General features: G+C 51.4%; 1 protein-coding gene across 1 annotated transcript in view; it reads right to left on the bottom strand.

The window, feature by feature from the left end:
* The window catches only part of LOC123747994 (high-affinity choline transporter 1-like), an 891,202-nt gene that overhangs the window by 286,381 nt on the left and 588,616 nt on the right, over positions 1–16,205 (bottom strand). Inside the window, exon 7 of the mRNA XM_069313991.1 lies at positions 11,386–11,534. Within this exon, the coding sequence (XP_069170092.1) occupies positions 11,386–11,534 (149 nt within the window). The remainder of the gene's footprint in view (positions 1–11,385; positions 11,535–16,205) is intronic.

Genomic DNA, 16,205 nt, shown 5'->3' with positions numbered 1-16,205 from the left:
GTGTTGGGTGTGGTGGTGCTGGGTGTTGGGTGTGGTGGTGCTGGGTGTTGGGTGTGGTGGTGTTGGGTGTTGAGTGTGGTAGTGTTGGGTGTTAGGTGTGGTGGTGCTGGATGTTGGTGCGGTGGTGCTGGGTGTTGGGTGTGGTGGTGCTGGGTGTTGGGTGTTGTGGTGCTTTGTGTTGGTGTGGTGGTGCTGGGTGTTAGCTGTGTAGTTCTTAGGTGTTGGTGTGGTGGTGTTGAGTGTTGGGTGTGGTGGTGTTGGGTGTTGGGTGTGGTGGTGCTGGGTGTTGATGTGGTGGTGCTGGGTGTTGGGTGTGTAGGTGTTGGGTGTTTGCTGTGGTGGTGCTAGGCGTTGGTGTGGTGGTGCTGGGTGTTGGGTGTGGTGGTACTGGGTGTTAGGTGTGGTGGTACTGGGTGTTGGGATGTGTTGGTGCTTGGTGTTGGGTGTGGTGGTGCCGGGTGTTGGGTGTGTTGGTGCTAGGTGTTGGGTGTGGTGGTGTTGAGTGTGTTGGTGCTGGGTGTCGGGTGTGGTAGTGCTGGGTTTTGGGTGTGGTGGTGCTGGATGTTGGGTGTGGTGTTGCTGGGTGTGGTGGTGCTGGGTGTGATGGTGCTGGGTGTTCATTGTGGTGGTGCTGGGTGTTGGGTGTAGTGGTGATGGGTGCTGGTGTGGTGGTTCTGGGTGTTGGGCATTGTGGTACTGGGGGTTGGGTGTGAGGGTGCAGGGTGTTGGGTGTGGTGGTGCTAGGTGTGGTGGTGCTGGGTGCTAGGTGTGGGGGTGCTGGGTGTGGTGGTGCTGGGTGTTGAGTGTGGTGGTGCTGAGTGTGGTGGTGCTGGGTGTTGGGTGTGGTGGTGCTGGGTGTTGGGTGTGGTGGTCCTGGGCATTGGGTGTGGTGGTGCTAGGTGTTGGTGTGGTGGTGCTGGATGTGGTGGTGCTGAGTGTTGGGTGTGGTGGTGCTGGGTGTTGGGTGAGGTGGTGATGGGTATTGGGTGTGGTGGTGTTGGGTGTTGAGTGTGGTAGTGTTGGGTGTTGGGTGTGGTGATGCTGGGTGTTGGTGCGGTGGTGATGGGTGTTGGGTGTGGTGGTGCTGGGTGTTGGCTGTGTAGTTCCTAGGTGTTGGTGTGGTCGTAATGAGTGTTGGGTGTGGTGGTGTTGGGTGTTGGGTGTGGTGGTGCTGGGTGTTGGTATGGTGGTCCCTGGTGTTGGGTGTGGTGGTGCTGGGTGTTGGCTGTGTAGTTGCTAGGTGTTGGTGTGGTGGTGTTGAGTGATGGGTGTGGTGGTGTTGGGTGTTGGGTGTGGTGGTGCTGGGTGTTGATGTGGTGATGCTGGGTGTTGGGTGTGTAGGTGCTGGGTGTTTGGTGTGGTGGTGCTGGTTGGTGGTGCTGGGAGTTGGGTGTGGTGGTGCTGTTTGTTAGGTGTGGTGGTACTGGGTGTTGGGATGTGGTGGTGCTTGGTGTTGGGTGTGGTGGTGCCGGGTGTTGGGTGTGGTGGTGCTGGGTTTTGGGTGTGGTGGTGTTGAGTGTGGTGATGCTGGCTGTTGGGTGTGGTGGTGCTGGGTGTTTGTGTGGTGGTGCTGGGTGTGGTGGTGCTGTGTGTGGTGGTGCTGTGTGTGGTGGTGCTGGGTGTTGGGTGTGGTGGTGCTGGGTGTTCGTTGTGGTGGTGCTTGGTGTTGGGTGTAGTGGTGATGGGTGCTGGTGTGGAGGTGCTGGGTGTTGGGCGTGGTGGTGCTGGGGGTTGGGTGTGAGGGTGCTGGGTGTGGTGGTGCTAGGTGTGGTGGTGCTGGGTGCTGGGTGTGGGGGTGCTGGGTGTGGTGGTGCTGGGTGTTGGGTGTGGTGGTGCTGGGTGTGGTGGTGCTGGGTGTGGTGGTGCTGGGTGTTGGGTGTGGTGGTGCTGGCTGTTGTGTGTGGTGGTCCTGGGCGTTGGGTGTGGTGGTGCTGGGTGTGGTGGTGCTCGGTGCTATGTGTTGGGTGTGGTTGTGTTGGGTGTTGGGTGCGGTAGTGCTGGGTGTGGTGTTGCTGGGCGTTGGGTGTGGTGGTGCTGGGTGCTAGGTGTGGTGGTGCTGAGTGTTGGGTGTTGGGTGAAGTGGTATTGGGTGTTGGGTGTAGTGGTGCTGAGTGTTGTGGTGCTGGGTGTTCGGTGTGGTGGTGCTGGGTGTTGGGTGTTGTGGTGTTGGGTGTGGTAGTGTTGGGTGTTGGGTATGGTGGTGTTGGGTGTTGGGTGTGGTGGTGCTTGGTGTTGGGTGTGTTTGTGCTGGGTGTTGGGTGTGGTGGTGCTGGGTGTTGGGTTTGGTGGTGTTGGGTGTGGTGGTGTTGACTGTTGGGTGTGGTGGTGTTGGGTGTTGGGTGTGGTGGTGCTGGGTGTTGGGTGTGTTTGTGCTGGGTGTTGGGAGTGGTGGTGCTGGGTGTTGGGTATGGTGGTGTTGGGTGTTGGGTATGGTGGTGTTGTGTGTGGTTGTGTTGGGTGTTGATTATAGTCGTGCTTGGTGTTGGATGTGGTGGTATTGCGTGTTGTGGTGTTGGGTGAGGTGGTGCTGGGTGTTGGATGTTGTGGTTTTGGGTGTTGGGTATGGTGGTGTTCGGTGTGGCCGGACTGGGTGTGGTGGTTCTTTGTGTTGGGTGTGGTGGTTCGGGGTGTTGGGTGTGGTGGGGATGCTGGGTGTGTTGGTGCTGGGTGTGGTGGTGTTGGGTGTGGTGGTGCTGGGTCTTGGGTGTGGTTGTGTTGGGTGTTGGGTGTGGTGGTGCTGGGTGTTGGATGTTGTGGTGCTGGGTGTTGGGTGTGGTAGTGCTGGGTGTGGAGTTGCTGGGTGTTGGGTGTGGTGGTGCTGGGTGCTAGGTGTGGTGGTGCTGAGTGTTGGGTGTGGTGGTGGTGGGTGTTGGGTGAAGTAGTATTGGGTGTTGGTGTAGTGGTGCTGAGTGTTGTGGTGCTGGGTGTGGTGGTGCTGGGTGTTCGGTGTGGTGGTGCTGGGTGTTGGGTGTTGTGGTGTTGGGTGTGGTGGTGTTGGGTGTTGGGTGTGGTGGTATTGGGTGTTGGGTGTGGTGGTGCTGGGTGTTGGGTGTGTTTGTGCTATGTGTTGGGTGTGGTGGTGCTGGGTGGTGATGTGGTGGTGTTGGGTGTTGTGTTGCGGGGTGCTGGGTGTTGGGTGTGGTGGTGTTTGGTGTTGTGGTGCTGGGTGTTTGGTGTGGTGGTGTTAGGTGTTAGGTGTGGTGGTGCTGGGTGTTGGGTGTGGTGGTAATGGGTGTGGCGGTGCTAGGTTTGGTGGTGCTGGGTGTTGGGTGTGGTGGTGCTGGGTGTTGGCTGTGTAGTTGCTAGGTGTTGGTGTGGTGGTGTTGAGTGTTGGGTGTGGTGGTGTTGGGTGTTGTGTGTCGTGGTGCTGGGTGTTGAAGTTGTGATGCTGGGTGTTGGGTGTGTAGGTGCTGGGTGTTTGGTGTGGTGGTGCTGGGTGGTGGTGATGGGTGTTGGGTGTGGTGGTGCTGAGTGTTAGGTGTGGTGGTACTGGGTGTTGGGATGTGGTGGTGCTTGGTGTTGAGTGTGGTGGTGCTGGGTGTCGGGTGTGGTGGTGCTGGGTGTTGGGTGTGGTAGTGCTGGATGTTGGGGGTGGTGTTGCTGGGTGTGGTGGTGCTGGGTGTGGTGGTGCTGGGTGTTGGGTGTGGTGGTGCTGGGTGTTCGTTGTGGTGGTGCTGGGTGTTGGGTGTAGTGGTGATGGGTGCGGGTGTGGTGGTGCTGGGTGTTGGGCGTGGTGGTGCTGGGGGTTGGGTGTGAGGGTGCTGGGTGTTGGGTGTGGAGGTGCTAGGTGTGGTGGTGCTGGGTGGTGGGTGTGGGAGTGCTGGGTGTGGTGGTGCTGGGTGTTGGGTATGGTGGTGCTGGGTGTGGTGGTGCTGGGTGTTGGGTGTGTTGGTGCTGGGTGTTGGGTGTGGTGGTCCTGGGCGTTGGGTGTGGTGGTGCTGGGTGTTGGGTGTGGTGGTGCTGGGTGTGGTGGTGCTCGGTGCTGGGTGTAGTGGTGCTGGGGGTTGGGTGTGGTTGTGTTGGGTGTTGGGTGTGGTAGTGCTGGGTGTTGGATGTTGTGGTGCTGGGTGTTGGATGTGGTAGTTCTGGGTGTGATGTTGCTGGGTGTTGGGTGTGGAGGTGCTGGGTGCTAGGTGTGGTGGTGCTGAGTGTTGGGTGTGGTGGTGCTGGGTGTTGGGTGAAGTGGTGTTGGGTGTTGGGTGTAGTGGTGCTGAGTGTTGTGGTGCTGGGTGTGGTGGTGTTGGGTGTTGGGTGTGGTAGTGTTGGGTGTTGGGTGTGGTGGTGCTGGGTGTTGGGTGTGTTTGTGCTGGGTGTTGGGTGTTGTGGTGTTGGGTGTGGTGGTGTTGGGTGTTGGGTGTGGTGGTGTTGGGTGTTGGGTGTGGTGGTGCTGGGTGTTGGGTGTGTTTGTGCTGGGTGTTGGGTGTGGTGGTGGTGGGTGTTGGGTGTTGTGGTGTTGAGTGTGGTTGTGTTGGGTGTTGATTATAGTGGTGCTTGGTGTTGGATGTGGTGGTGTTGGGTGTGTTGGTGATGGGTGTGGTGGTGCTGGGTGTTGGTTGTGGTGGTGTTGGGTGTTGGGTATGGTGGTGTTGTGAGTGGTTGTGTTGGGTGTTGATTATAGTGGTGCTGGGTGTGGTGGTGCTGGGTGTTGGGTGTGGTGGTGCTGGGTGTTGGGTGTGGTGGTGCTGGGTGTTGGGTGTGGTGGTGTTGAGTGTGGTGGTGCTGGGTGTTGGGTGTGGTGGTGCTGGGTGTTGGGTGTGGTGGTGTTGGGTGTGGTTGTGTTGGGTGTTGATTATAGTGGTGCTGGGTGTTGGATGTGGTGGTATTGCGTGTTGTGGTGTTGGGTGTTGTGGTGTTGGGTGTTGGGTATGGTGGTGTTCGGTGTGGCCGGACTGGGTGTGGTGGTTCTTGGTGTTGGGTGTGGTGGTGCTGGGTGTTGGGTGTGGTGGGGATGCTGGGTGTGTTGGTGCTGGGTGTGGTGGTGTTGGGTGTGGTGGTGCTGGGTGTTGGGTGTAATGGTGTTTTGTGAGGTGGTGTTGGGTGTGATGGTGCTGGGTGTTGGGTGTGGTGGTGTTGAGTGTTGGGTGTGGTGGTGTTGGGTGTGGTAGTGTTGGGTGTTGGGTGTGGTGGTGTTGGGTGTGGTGGTGCTGGGTGTTGGGTGTGGTGGTGCTGGGTATTGGGTGTGTTGGTCCTGGGTGTTGGGTGGGGTGGTGTTGGGTGTGGTGGTGCTGGGGGTTGGGTGTGGTGGTGCTGGGTATTGGGTGTGGTGGTGTTGGGTGTGGTGGTCCTGGGTACTGGGTGTGGTGGTGTTGGGTGTGGTGGTGCTGGGTGTTGGGTGTGGTGGTGTTGGGTGTGGTGGTGCTGGGTATTAGGTGTGGTGGTGTTTTGTGTGGTGGTGTTGGGTGTGGTGTTGCTGGGTGTTGTGGTGCTGGGTGTTGGGTGTGCTGGTGCTGGGTGTTGGGTGTGGTGGTGCTGGGTGTGGTGATGCTGGGTGTTGGGTGTGGTGGTGCTGGGTGTGGTGGTTCTGGGTGTTGGGTGTGGTAGTGTTGGGTGTGGTGGTGCTGGTTGTGGTAGTGTTGGGTTAGGTGGTGTTGGGTGTGGTGGTGCTGAGTGTTGGGTGTAGTGGTGTTGCGTGTGGTGGTTTTGGGAAATTTCCAACACTAACACACTACCATTGTATTATAATACATCATTATTATATACTAATTACAGTAGTTATTAATTTCTCTAATGGTAGTGTTAATATAAATTAATATTTCTTTATCTGAGCCTATTGCTAATATTCTCACGACATTGAGAGGCAGGATTGCCTCAGATAATGTACATTTAAACATATTTGTTATCAATATGTTAGAGAATTAAATGTGGTTCTCTAAAATTATCAGTATTCCGTACAATAATTAACTACAGATAATATAGCTCCCAATAATCCAAACCCGAGAGGTATTAAATGAAATTATTATCAAGTGGCAGTCTCATCTGTTACGTACGAATGCTATGGAGTAAATAAAATTTCTCTCCATTTCTCGAATAACACCATTTAACGAGATTATGATATTATTTAATTCCCTATAATTGCAACCCGGTTCTCATTAACGCATTACATCAGTAATTACACGGAAAAGAATTATCCGTGATTAGTAATTTCTGTTGTGAATGCGAGAGACGAGTTGAGGGAGGGCGGAGAGACGCAACCATTCGCCTTTAGCTACCACGCCGTGAGGACGTGATTATTCTTCCTTCGCCATGCTGCTTCGCTAGAGACGCCAACAATCACATCGTGCGTCCCGGGAGAATCGATTTCCATCAATACTACGTTAGACCCTTCCATTTAATCGGCCTAGGAGCGTGTAATTGTTCCAGTAGCAATCTGGAATTGCTTCGGTGGACAACCAGCAGGTTAAGTGTCCTAATATTTGTTATATCGTGAGATCTCTAGGTATATCATTTTACTGTGCACTGTTCATCGTTATGCTACGCGACCTCCCCAAGCAATAAGTACGTCCATAAGGAATTAAATTTATTCCTTTTATGGCATAGTGAGGATATTATATAGTAGGTGTAACCAATTAGTATATTTAGTTGAAATTTCAGCTTGTGTTGTAAGCGGTCGTGGTCATCATGTTCCCACGCCATGCTTGAACTCACGTGTTGCCGCAAGTAGCATCCATATCACCTCTACCTCTCCGTTCACTATTACAGCTAAGCAGCTGAAATCTTTTCTATTATTTCTTTAATTGAGAAAATTATAGATCAGTCGAATAGATTTAGTTTATTTGATTTGAGATATCTAACGTAATATGTTAGCCTCATAAAAGTCAAATGAGAATTATTGCTTGATTAATCAACATATAATCGTTTTACCATTAATCAATTCATCTAATGTTTCTTAATAGTATTTAGTAGAATTACAAATTTTTATTCTAGGAAGAACCAGCCTCGATGAAGCGTACTGGGAGTAGATTACTTCTGGTATTAACCCCCAATTTTGTGAAGGACGGAAAGTTTATTCTCGAACATTAATATTATACAGCCCATTAGCGTTTAAAGAATAATCTTTAATAGTTTCTTATTCATAGGCACTGGTATTTTAGTCCTTATCATTTAACTTCATCTGTTTCCCTTTTCAGTCTAAATAGGGTGGTCCATCGATTAATCTAAATTAATCTATTAATTAAATATCAATCAATTAATAGAGAGTAAGCTTTCCTCCCAACAGTGGTGAAGGGTGTTGGGTGTGGTGGTGTTGGGTGTTGGTTGTGGTGGTGCTGGGTGTTGGGTGTGGTGCTGCTGGGTGTTGGGTGTGGTGGTGCTGGGTGTTGGGTGTGGTCGTGCTGAGTGTTGGGTGTGGTGGTGCTGGATGTTGGGTGTGATGGTGCTGGGCGTTGGTGTAGTGGTGCTGGGTGTTGGGTGTGGTGGTGCTGGGTGTTGGGTGTGGTGGTGCTGGATGTTGGGTGTGGTGGTGCTGGGTGTTGGGTGTGGTGGTGCTGGATGTTGGGTGTGGTGGTGCTGGGTGTTGGGTGTGATGGTGCTGGGCGTTGGTGTGGTGGTGCTGGGTGTTGGGTGTGGTGGTGCTGGGTGTTGGGTGTGGTGGTGCTGGGTGTTGGGTGTGATGGTGCTGGGTGTAGGGTGTGGTGTTGCTGGGTGTTGGGTGTGGTGGTGCTGGGTGTTGGGTGTGGTGGTGCTGGGTGTTGGGTGTGGTGGTGCGTAAAGCACACACACGGTCCCACGTGAAGCATACACACGGGCCCACGTGAAGCACACACTCGGTCACAGGTGAAGCACACACTCGGTCCCACGTGAAGCACACACACACGGTCCCAAGTGAAGCACACACACACGGTCCCACGTGAAGCACACACACACGGTCCCACGAAAAGCACACTCACACGGTCCCACGTGAAGCACACTCACACGGTCCCACTTGAAGCACACACACAGTCCCACGTGAAGCACACACACGGTCCCACGTGAAGCACTCACACAGTCCCAAGTGAAGCACACTCACACGGTCCCACGTTAAGCAGACACACGGTCCCACGTGAAGCACACACTCGTTCCCACTTGAAGCACACACACAGTCCCACGTGAAGCACACACACAGTCCCACGTGAAGCACACACACAGTCCCACGTGAAGCACACACACAGTCCCATGTGAAGCACACACACACACGGTCCCACATGAAGCACACACACACGGTCCCACATGAAGCACACACACAGTCCCACGTGAAGCACACACACACCGTCCCACATGAACATGAAGCACACACACACCGTCCCACATGAACATGAAGCACACACACAGTCCCACGTGAAGCACACACACACGGTCCCAAGTGAAGCACACATACACGGTCCCACATGAAGCACACACACGGTCCCACGTGAAGCACACACTCGGTCCCACATGAAGCACACACACACGGTCCCACATGAAGCACACACACACGGTTCCACATGAAGCATACACACGGTCCCACATGAAGCACACTCACACGGTCCCACATGAAGCACACACACACGGTCCCACGTGAAGCACACACACAGTCCCACATGAAGCACACACACAGTCCCACATGAAGCACACACACAGTCCCACGTGAAGCCCACACACACGGCCCCACGTGAAGCACACACACAATCCCACATGAAGCACACACACACGGCCCCACGTGAAGCACACACACAGTCCCACATGAAGCACACACACGGCTCCACATGAAGCACACACACAGTCCCACGTGAAACACACACACACGGTCCCACATTAAGCACACACACACGGCCCCACGTGAAGCACACACACACGGTCCCACGTGAAGCACACACACAGTCCCATGTGAAACACACAAACACGGTCCCACATGAAGCACACACACACGGTCCCACGTGAAGCACACACACAGTCCCATGTGAAACACACAAACACGGTCCCACATGAAGCACACACACACGGCTCCACATGAAGCACACACACACGGCTCCACATGAAGCACACACACAGTCCCACGTGAAGCACACACACACGGCCCCACGTGAAGCACACACACACAGTCCCACATGTAGCACACACACACGGTCCCACATGAAGCACACACACACGGTCCCACGTGAAGCACACACACACGGTCCCACATGTAGCACACACACACGGTCCCACATGAAGCACACACACACGGTCCCACGTGAAGCACACACACACGGTCCCACGTGAAGCACACACACATAGTCCCACATGAAGCACACACACGGTCCCACATGAAACACACACACAGTCCCACGTGAAGCACACACACAGTCCCACGTGAAACACACACACAGTCCCACGTGAAACACACACACACGGCCCCACGTGAAGCACACACACAGTCCCACATGAAGCACACACGGCTCCACATGAAGCACACACACAGTCCCACGTGAAGCACACTCACACGGTCCCACATGAAGCACACACACGGTCCTACATGAAGCACACACACACACACGGTCCTACATGAAGCACACACACAGTCCCACGTGAAGCACACTCACAGTCCCACGTGAAGCACACACACACGGTCCCACATGAAGCACACACACACGGTCCCACGTGAAGCACACACACAAGGTCCCACATGATGCACACACACAGTCCCACGTGAAGCACACACACACGGTCCCACGTGAAGCACACACACAGTCCCACGTGAAGCACACACACACGGTCCCACATGAAGCACACACACACGGCCCCACGTGAAGCACACACACAGTCCCACGTGAAGCACACACACACGGTCCCACATGAAGCATACACACGGCCCCACGTGAAGCACACTCACAGTCCCACGTGAAGCACACACACACGGTCCCACATGAAGCACACACACGGTCCCACGTGAAGCACACTCACAGTCCCACGTGAAGCACACACACACGGTCCCACGTGAAGCACACGCACTGTCCCACGTGAAGCACACACACACAGTCCCACGTGAAGCACACACACACGGTCCCACGTGAAGCACACACACGGTCCCACGTGAAGCACTCACACACACAGTCCCACGTGAAGCACACACACACGGTCCCACATGAAGCACACACACGGTCCCACGTGAAGCACACTCACAGTCCCACGTGAAGCACACACACACGGTCCCACGTGAAGCACACACACTGTCCCACGTGAAGCACACACACACAGTCCCACGTGAAGCACACACACACGGTCCTGTGTGAAGCACACACACAGTCCCACGTGAAGCACTCACACACACAGTCCCACGTGAAGCACACACACACGGTCCTACATGAAGCACACACACGGTCCCACGTGAAGCACACTCACAGTCCCACGTGAAGCACACACACACGGTCCCACGTGAAGCACACACACTGTCCCACGTGAAGCACACACACACAGTCCCACGTGAAGCACACACACACGGTCCCACGTGAAGCACACACACAGTCCCACGTGAAGCACTCACACACACAGTCCCACGTGAAGCACACACACACGGTCCCACATGAAGCACACACACACAGTCCCACGTGAAGCACACACACACGGTCCCACGTGAAGCACACACACAGTCCCACGTGAAGCACACACACACGGTCCCAAGTGAAGCACACACACACGGCCCCACGTGAAGCACACACACACGGCCTCACGTGAAGCACACACACAGTCCCACGTGAAGCACACACACACAGTCCCACGTGATGCACACACACACGGTCCCACGTGAAGCACACACACGGTCCCACATGAAGCACACACACACGGTCCCACATGAAGCACACACACGGTCCTACGTGAAGCACACACACACAGTCCCACATGAAGCACACACACTGTCCCACATGAAGCACACACGGTCCCACGTGAAGCACACACGCACAGTCCCACATGAAGCACACACACACGGTCCCACATGAAGCACTCACACAGTCCCACGTGAAGCACACACACAGTCCGACGTGAAGCACACACACACGGTCCCACATAAAGCACACACACACGGTCCCACATGAAGCACTCACACAGTCCCACGTGAAGCACACACACAGTCCTACGTGAAGCACACGTGAGAACAACATAAGACTTAACTAGCCTTGATGTAGAACAGAAAGCAACAAGTGCTCTTCCTCATCAGGTAAATATACCAATGGTACCGCCTACCCGCCGAAGCCGTCAAAACAATGCTACATGTAAAAAATTCAACTGGACAGTTTCTCAGGAATAATGGGGGAACAATTGACGAGCCGTTGGCTTCTTGTCCCTGTCGCGACCACTGTAGATGGTGGTATTCAGGTAAATACAAACATGCATGAAATAATTGGATACATAAAGCATTACATGAGGTTATTCAGCAGAGGGTTGGTGACTGACCAGGCCCAGGAAGATGCAGAAGAGCTGGACGACGTCGGTGTAGGCGACGGAGTAGAGGCCGCCGAAGAGCGTGTACACTACGGCGATGGCGGCCGACACTATGATGGAGAGCGTGTTGTTTATGTCCAGGATGACGGTCAGCGTCGACCCTGAGGAAGAACACACACTGTTATACTGGTTGTTTATGTCCACGATGACGGTCAGCGTCGACCCTGAGGAAGAACACACACTGTTATACTGGTTGTTTATGTCCAGGATGACGGTCAGCGTCGACCCTGAGGAAGAACACACACTGTTATACTGGTTGTTTATGTCCACGATGACGGTCAGCGTCGAAGCTGAGGAAGAACACCCACTGTTATACTGGTTGTTTATATCCAGGATGACGGTCAGTGTCGACCCTGAGGAAGAACACCCACTGTTATACTGGCGGTGAACACGGCCACCTTCTACTTTCCCAAGGGACCCAACACAGCCAGAGACCAGTAAGGTCCGTAGATCTGATCTTCACAAATAATGAAGAAGTAATGATGAACATTACAGTCTGGGACACCCCATACTCACACAAACTCACATCAATACTTGTAATAGGTCTAAATAAAGTATCAAGCGAGAATGGTTACTCAATAAATTAAATTTAATAATAATATGTTAGACTGTAAGCAAAAAAATTAAATATGGAACTTACATACATTTAATTAGGAACTATTCAGATAAAAATACCACACAAGGAATAGAACAACTGACTGTCGGAGCTTATAATGTCAGCTTGGAATATGTTCCTTTGTGGAAAGTCAGAAAGAGAACCAGCTTAATAAAAGAAGAGAACGCAGACGGCACTACAAAACAAGGAACAAATAACGGAAATGCTTAAGCAGACAAGAGTCTCCCAACAAAGAAAGAATCATTTAAAGAGGGAGAGTGAAGACACTGAACAGAGACTGAAACGAACATCAGAGTGAAGAAATGCAACTAGGATAGAAAGTCATGCAAGAGGTACAGAAAAATACAATATATTTCTTCACATTTGTGAAATCGAAATAAAAATCTTCCCACGGAATTGGACCTGTAATTACAAGTGAAGGTTCATGCACAAATGACGACCATAGAAGACGACCACAGACTACGACTACAGACTACGACCACAGAGGGCGACCACAGAAGACGACCACACAAGACGACCACACAAGACGACCATAGAGGACGAACACAGAAGAACACAGAAGACGACCAAAGAGGACGACCACAGAGGACGACCACAGAGGACGAACACTGAAGACGACCACAGAGCACTGAACACAGACGACCACTGAACAGTCTCTGTTCAGTGTCTTCACTCTCCCTCTTTAAATGATTCTTTCTTTGTTGGGAGACTCTTGTCTGCTTAAGCATTTCCGTTATTTGTTCCTTGTTTTGTAGTGCCGTCTGCGTTCTCTTCTTTTATTAAGCTGGTTCTCTTTCTGACTTTCCACAACCACAGAGCTTTCTGACTTCACCACAGAGGATGAACACAGAAGTCAAACACAGAAGACCACAGAGGACGACCACAGAGGACGACCACATAAGACCACAGAGGACGACCACAGAAGACCACAGAGGACGACCACAGAAGACCACAGAGGACGACCACAGAAGACCACAAAGGACGACCATAGAAGACGACCACAGAAGACCAAAGAGGACGACAACCACAGAAGATCACAGAGGACGACCACATAAGACCACAGAGGACGACCACAGAGGACGACCACAGAGGACGACCGCAGAGGACGACCACAGAAGACGACCACAGAGGGCGACCACAGAAGACGACCACAGAAGACGACCGCAGAGGATGATCATAGAAGACGACAACAGAGGACGACCACAGAAGACCACAGAGGACGACCATAGAAGACGACCACAGAAGACCACAGAGGACGACCAAATAAGACGACCACAGAGGATGACCACAGAAGACCACAAAGGACGACAACAGAGGACAACCACAGAAGACCACAGAGGAAGACCACAGAGGACGACCACAGAGGACGACCGCAGAGGACGACCACAGAAGACCACAGAGGACGACCACAGAAGACGACCGCAGAGGACGATCATAGAAGACGACAACAGAGGACGACCACAGAAGACCACAGAGGACGACCATATAAGACGACCACAGAGGATGACCACAGAAGACGACAACGAAAAACGACCACAGAAGACGACCATAGAAGACAACAATGGAAAACGATCACAGAAGACGACCATATAAGACGACCACAGAGGACGACCATAGTAGACGGCCGTAAAAGACCACAGAGGACGACCACAGAGGACGACCACAGAGGACGACCAAATAAGACTACAACGGAAAACTACCACAGAAGACGACAACGGAAAACGACCACAGAAGACGACCATATAAGACGACCACAGAAGACGACCATAGAAGACGACCACAGAAGACGACCATAGAAGACGACCACAGAGGACGACCACAGAGGACGACCATAGAAGACAACCACAGAAGACGACCATAGAGGACGACCCCCATAGGACGACAGAGAACAAGCAGTATGAGGACATGTTCAGCACCCTAATAAACAACATGAAAGTGGAAGGTACGGACAGCTTCTTTATGCATGACATCCAAACCCCTGAGAATCTCACTGACATTAACAATAACGCTGCACATTTTGAAAGAGAAAAGTCAGCACGCCCATGCACTCGGCTCCGGGTCCAGACTCCTGGAACTCAATGTTTATAAAGAAATGCAAAGTGACAGTAGCACAGGCACTCAGTGTAGCGTGGATACATATCTTGGACACCGGGGAAATACCAGAAGCGCTTATATCAACAGATACAGCTGCCTATACAAGGGGAACAAAACATTGGCTAAGAATTATATACAAGTCGCACTAACAAGGGAGGACGACCACATAGCCAACTTTTTGAGAGCATGATCATGAGTCAGGAAACCAATGACCTCCACAACCCAGGTCAACGAGGACTTAGAGCGGGAAGATCATGCCTTTCATAGCTACTCGTCTACTGTGTCAAAATCATTGATGCATTAGAAGAAAAACAAACTGCAGATGTGGTATACATATACTTCACAAAGGCATTTGATAAATGTGACCATGGAGTGATAGCCCACAAAGTGAAGTTAATAGGAATAACAGGTAAAGTAGGACGGTGGATATTTATTCAGTTTTCTGTCAAACAGAACGCAAAGAGTGACAATCAAATAAAGTCGAGTCCAAGCACTTTTAAAAGCTCTGTACCTTAGGGCATAGTCCTTGCGCCACTGTTTTTCCTTATTCTTATATCAGATATAGACAAAAACCAAAGTTACATTGGAAAACTACGAGCTGATATTAATAAAGCTTTTCATTCGGCAGCAGAAAATAGCTTGATATTTAACAGTGAAAAATTCAAGAGTCTTAATTATGGTGTAAATGAAGACCTTAAAGAAAATACAGGGAACAAGACAATAAAATCTGCCCATAGCAGGATTTGCAACATGTGTAACATCTGGGAATAATGATTTATTACGACCTAACTTTAAGAGAGGATAACCAAGCAAATATAGCATTTGCTAGATTCTATAATGTTGGATTACGAGAACCTTCAAATCCAGGGATCCCATCACAATTATTGTACTGTTCAAATCACTTGTGTTGTCCCGTCTTGAGTACTGCTCAGTACTCACTTTCCCCTTCAGAGCAGGAGAGATTGTTAAAATAGAGGGAATACAGAGGACATATCCGTGGTCTCCGTGGCAGTAGTGGTAAGACTGTCTGTCTTACTGTCACTGTTACTGTCTTACTGTTACTGTCTGTACTGACACGGAGACTGTCTTCGACAGTCTCCGTGGTGTAGTGGTAAGACACTCGTCTGGCGTTCCGCGAGCGCTTTGTCATGGGTTCGTATCCTGGCCGGGGAGGATTTACTGGGAGCAAATCCTTAAATGTAGCCTCTGTTTAACGCAACAGTAAAATGTGTACTTGGTTGTAACAACGATTTTTCGCGGCGGGAATCGTATTCCAGGGACCATCCCGAAACGCTACGCATACTAGTGGCTGTACAAGAATGTAACAACTCTTGTATATATCTCAACAAAAAACAATATATATATACGGTATACAAAGACATGGTAAAGCATCTTAACTATTAGGACCGTCTTAACCCTTACACTGCTCAGGGGTCATATGGACATTTACACCCCTGTGCGCAAGAAAAAAAAAAATTCAAAAAAATTTTTTCGTCTTCTAAACATGTTAATTTGTGTCCCCTGAGCACGGAAAAAATAAAAAAAAAATCGTAGGTGACATATTTTGGGCGCAATTGACCGAGGAAGTCTGGCAAAAAGTGGGCGTTGACAGAGCGGTCGTCAGACCCGGTCAGCGTCACCCGCGTTGACAGATGGGAGTTGCCACAAAGATATTATTACCTAATTGTTTCAATGTCTCCGATTGATTTTTTCTTAGTTTTTTTGCAGTAATATTATTCAATAGTGTGTATTGTAATATATTTATATAATAAAAGTGGTTAATAATCGCTATACTCAAAAGTATGATGTGCGTATTAGTGATTCAATTATTATGTTTATAAAACAATAAACAAATAGTTTTGCTGCTATTACACTCTATACACAGGTTATATATAAGTATTGGCATGTTTTGGTCACCATAACGAACCACTAAGTTGGTATTGAGAGTCGAAAAGCAACGAGGAGTTACCGCCACACACCAGCCAGCCACTCACTGCCACTCCCTCAACACACGCACTAAACTTTCTCCCCCAACAATACCAGTTGTGGTGTTATTACACTA

The sequence above is a fragment of the Procambarus clarkii genome, chromosome 7 (assembly GCF_040958095.1).
Source record: "Procambarus clarkii isolate CNS0578487 chromosome 7, FALCON_Pclarkii_2.0, whole genome shotgun sequence".
NCBI classification, from domain to species: Eukaryota; Metazoa; Arthropoda; class Malacostraca; order Decapoda; family Cambaridae; genus Procambarus; species Procambarus clarkii.
Note: the sequence above shows the minus strand (reverse complement) of the source record. Positions and strands in the feature narration are given on the sequence as shown.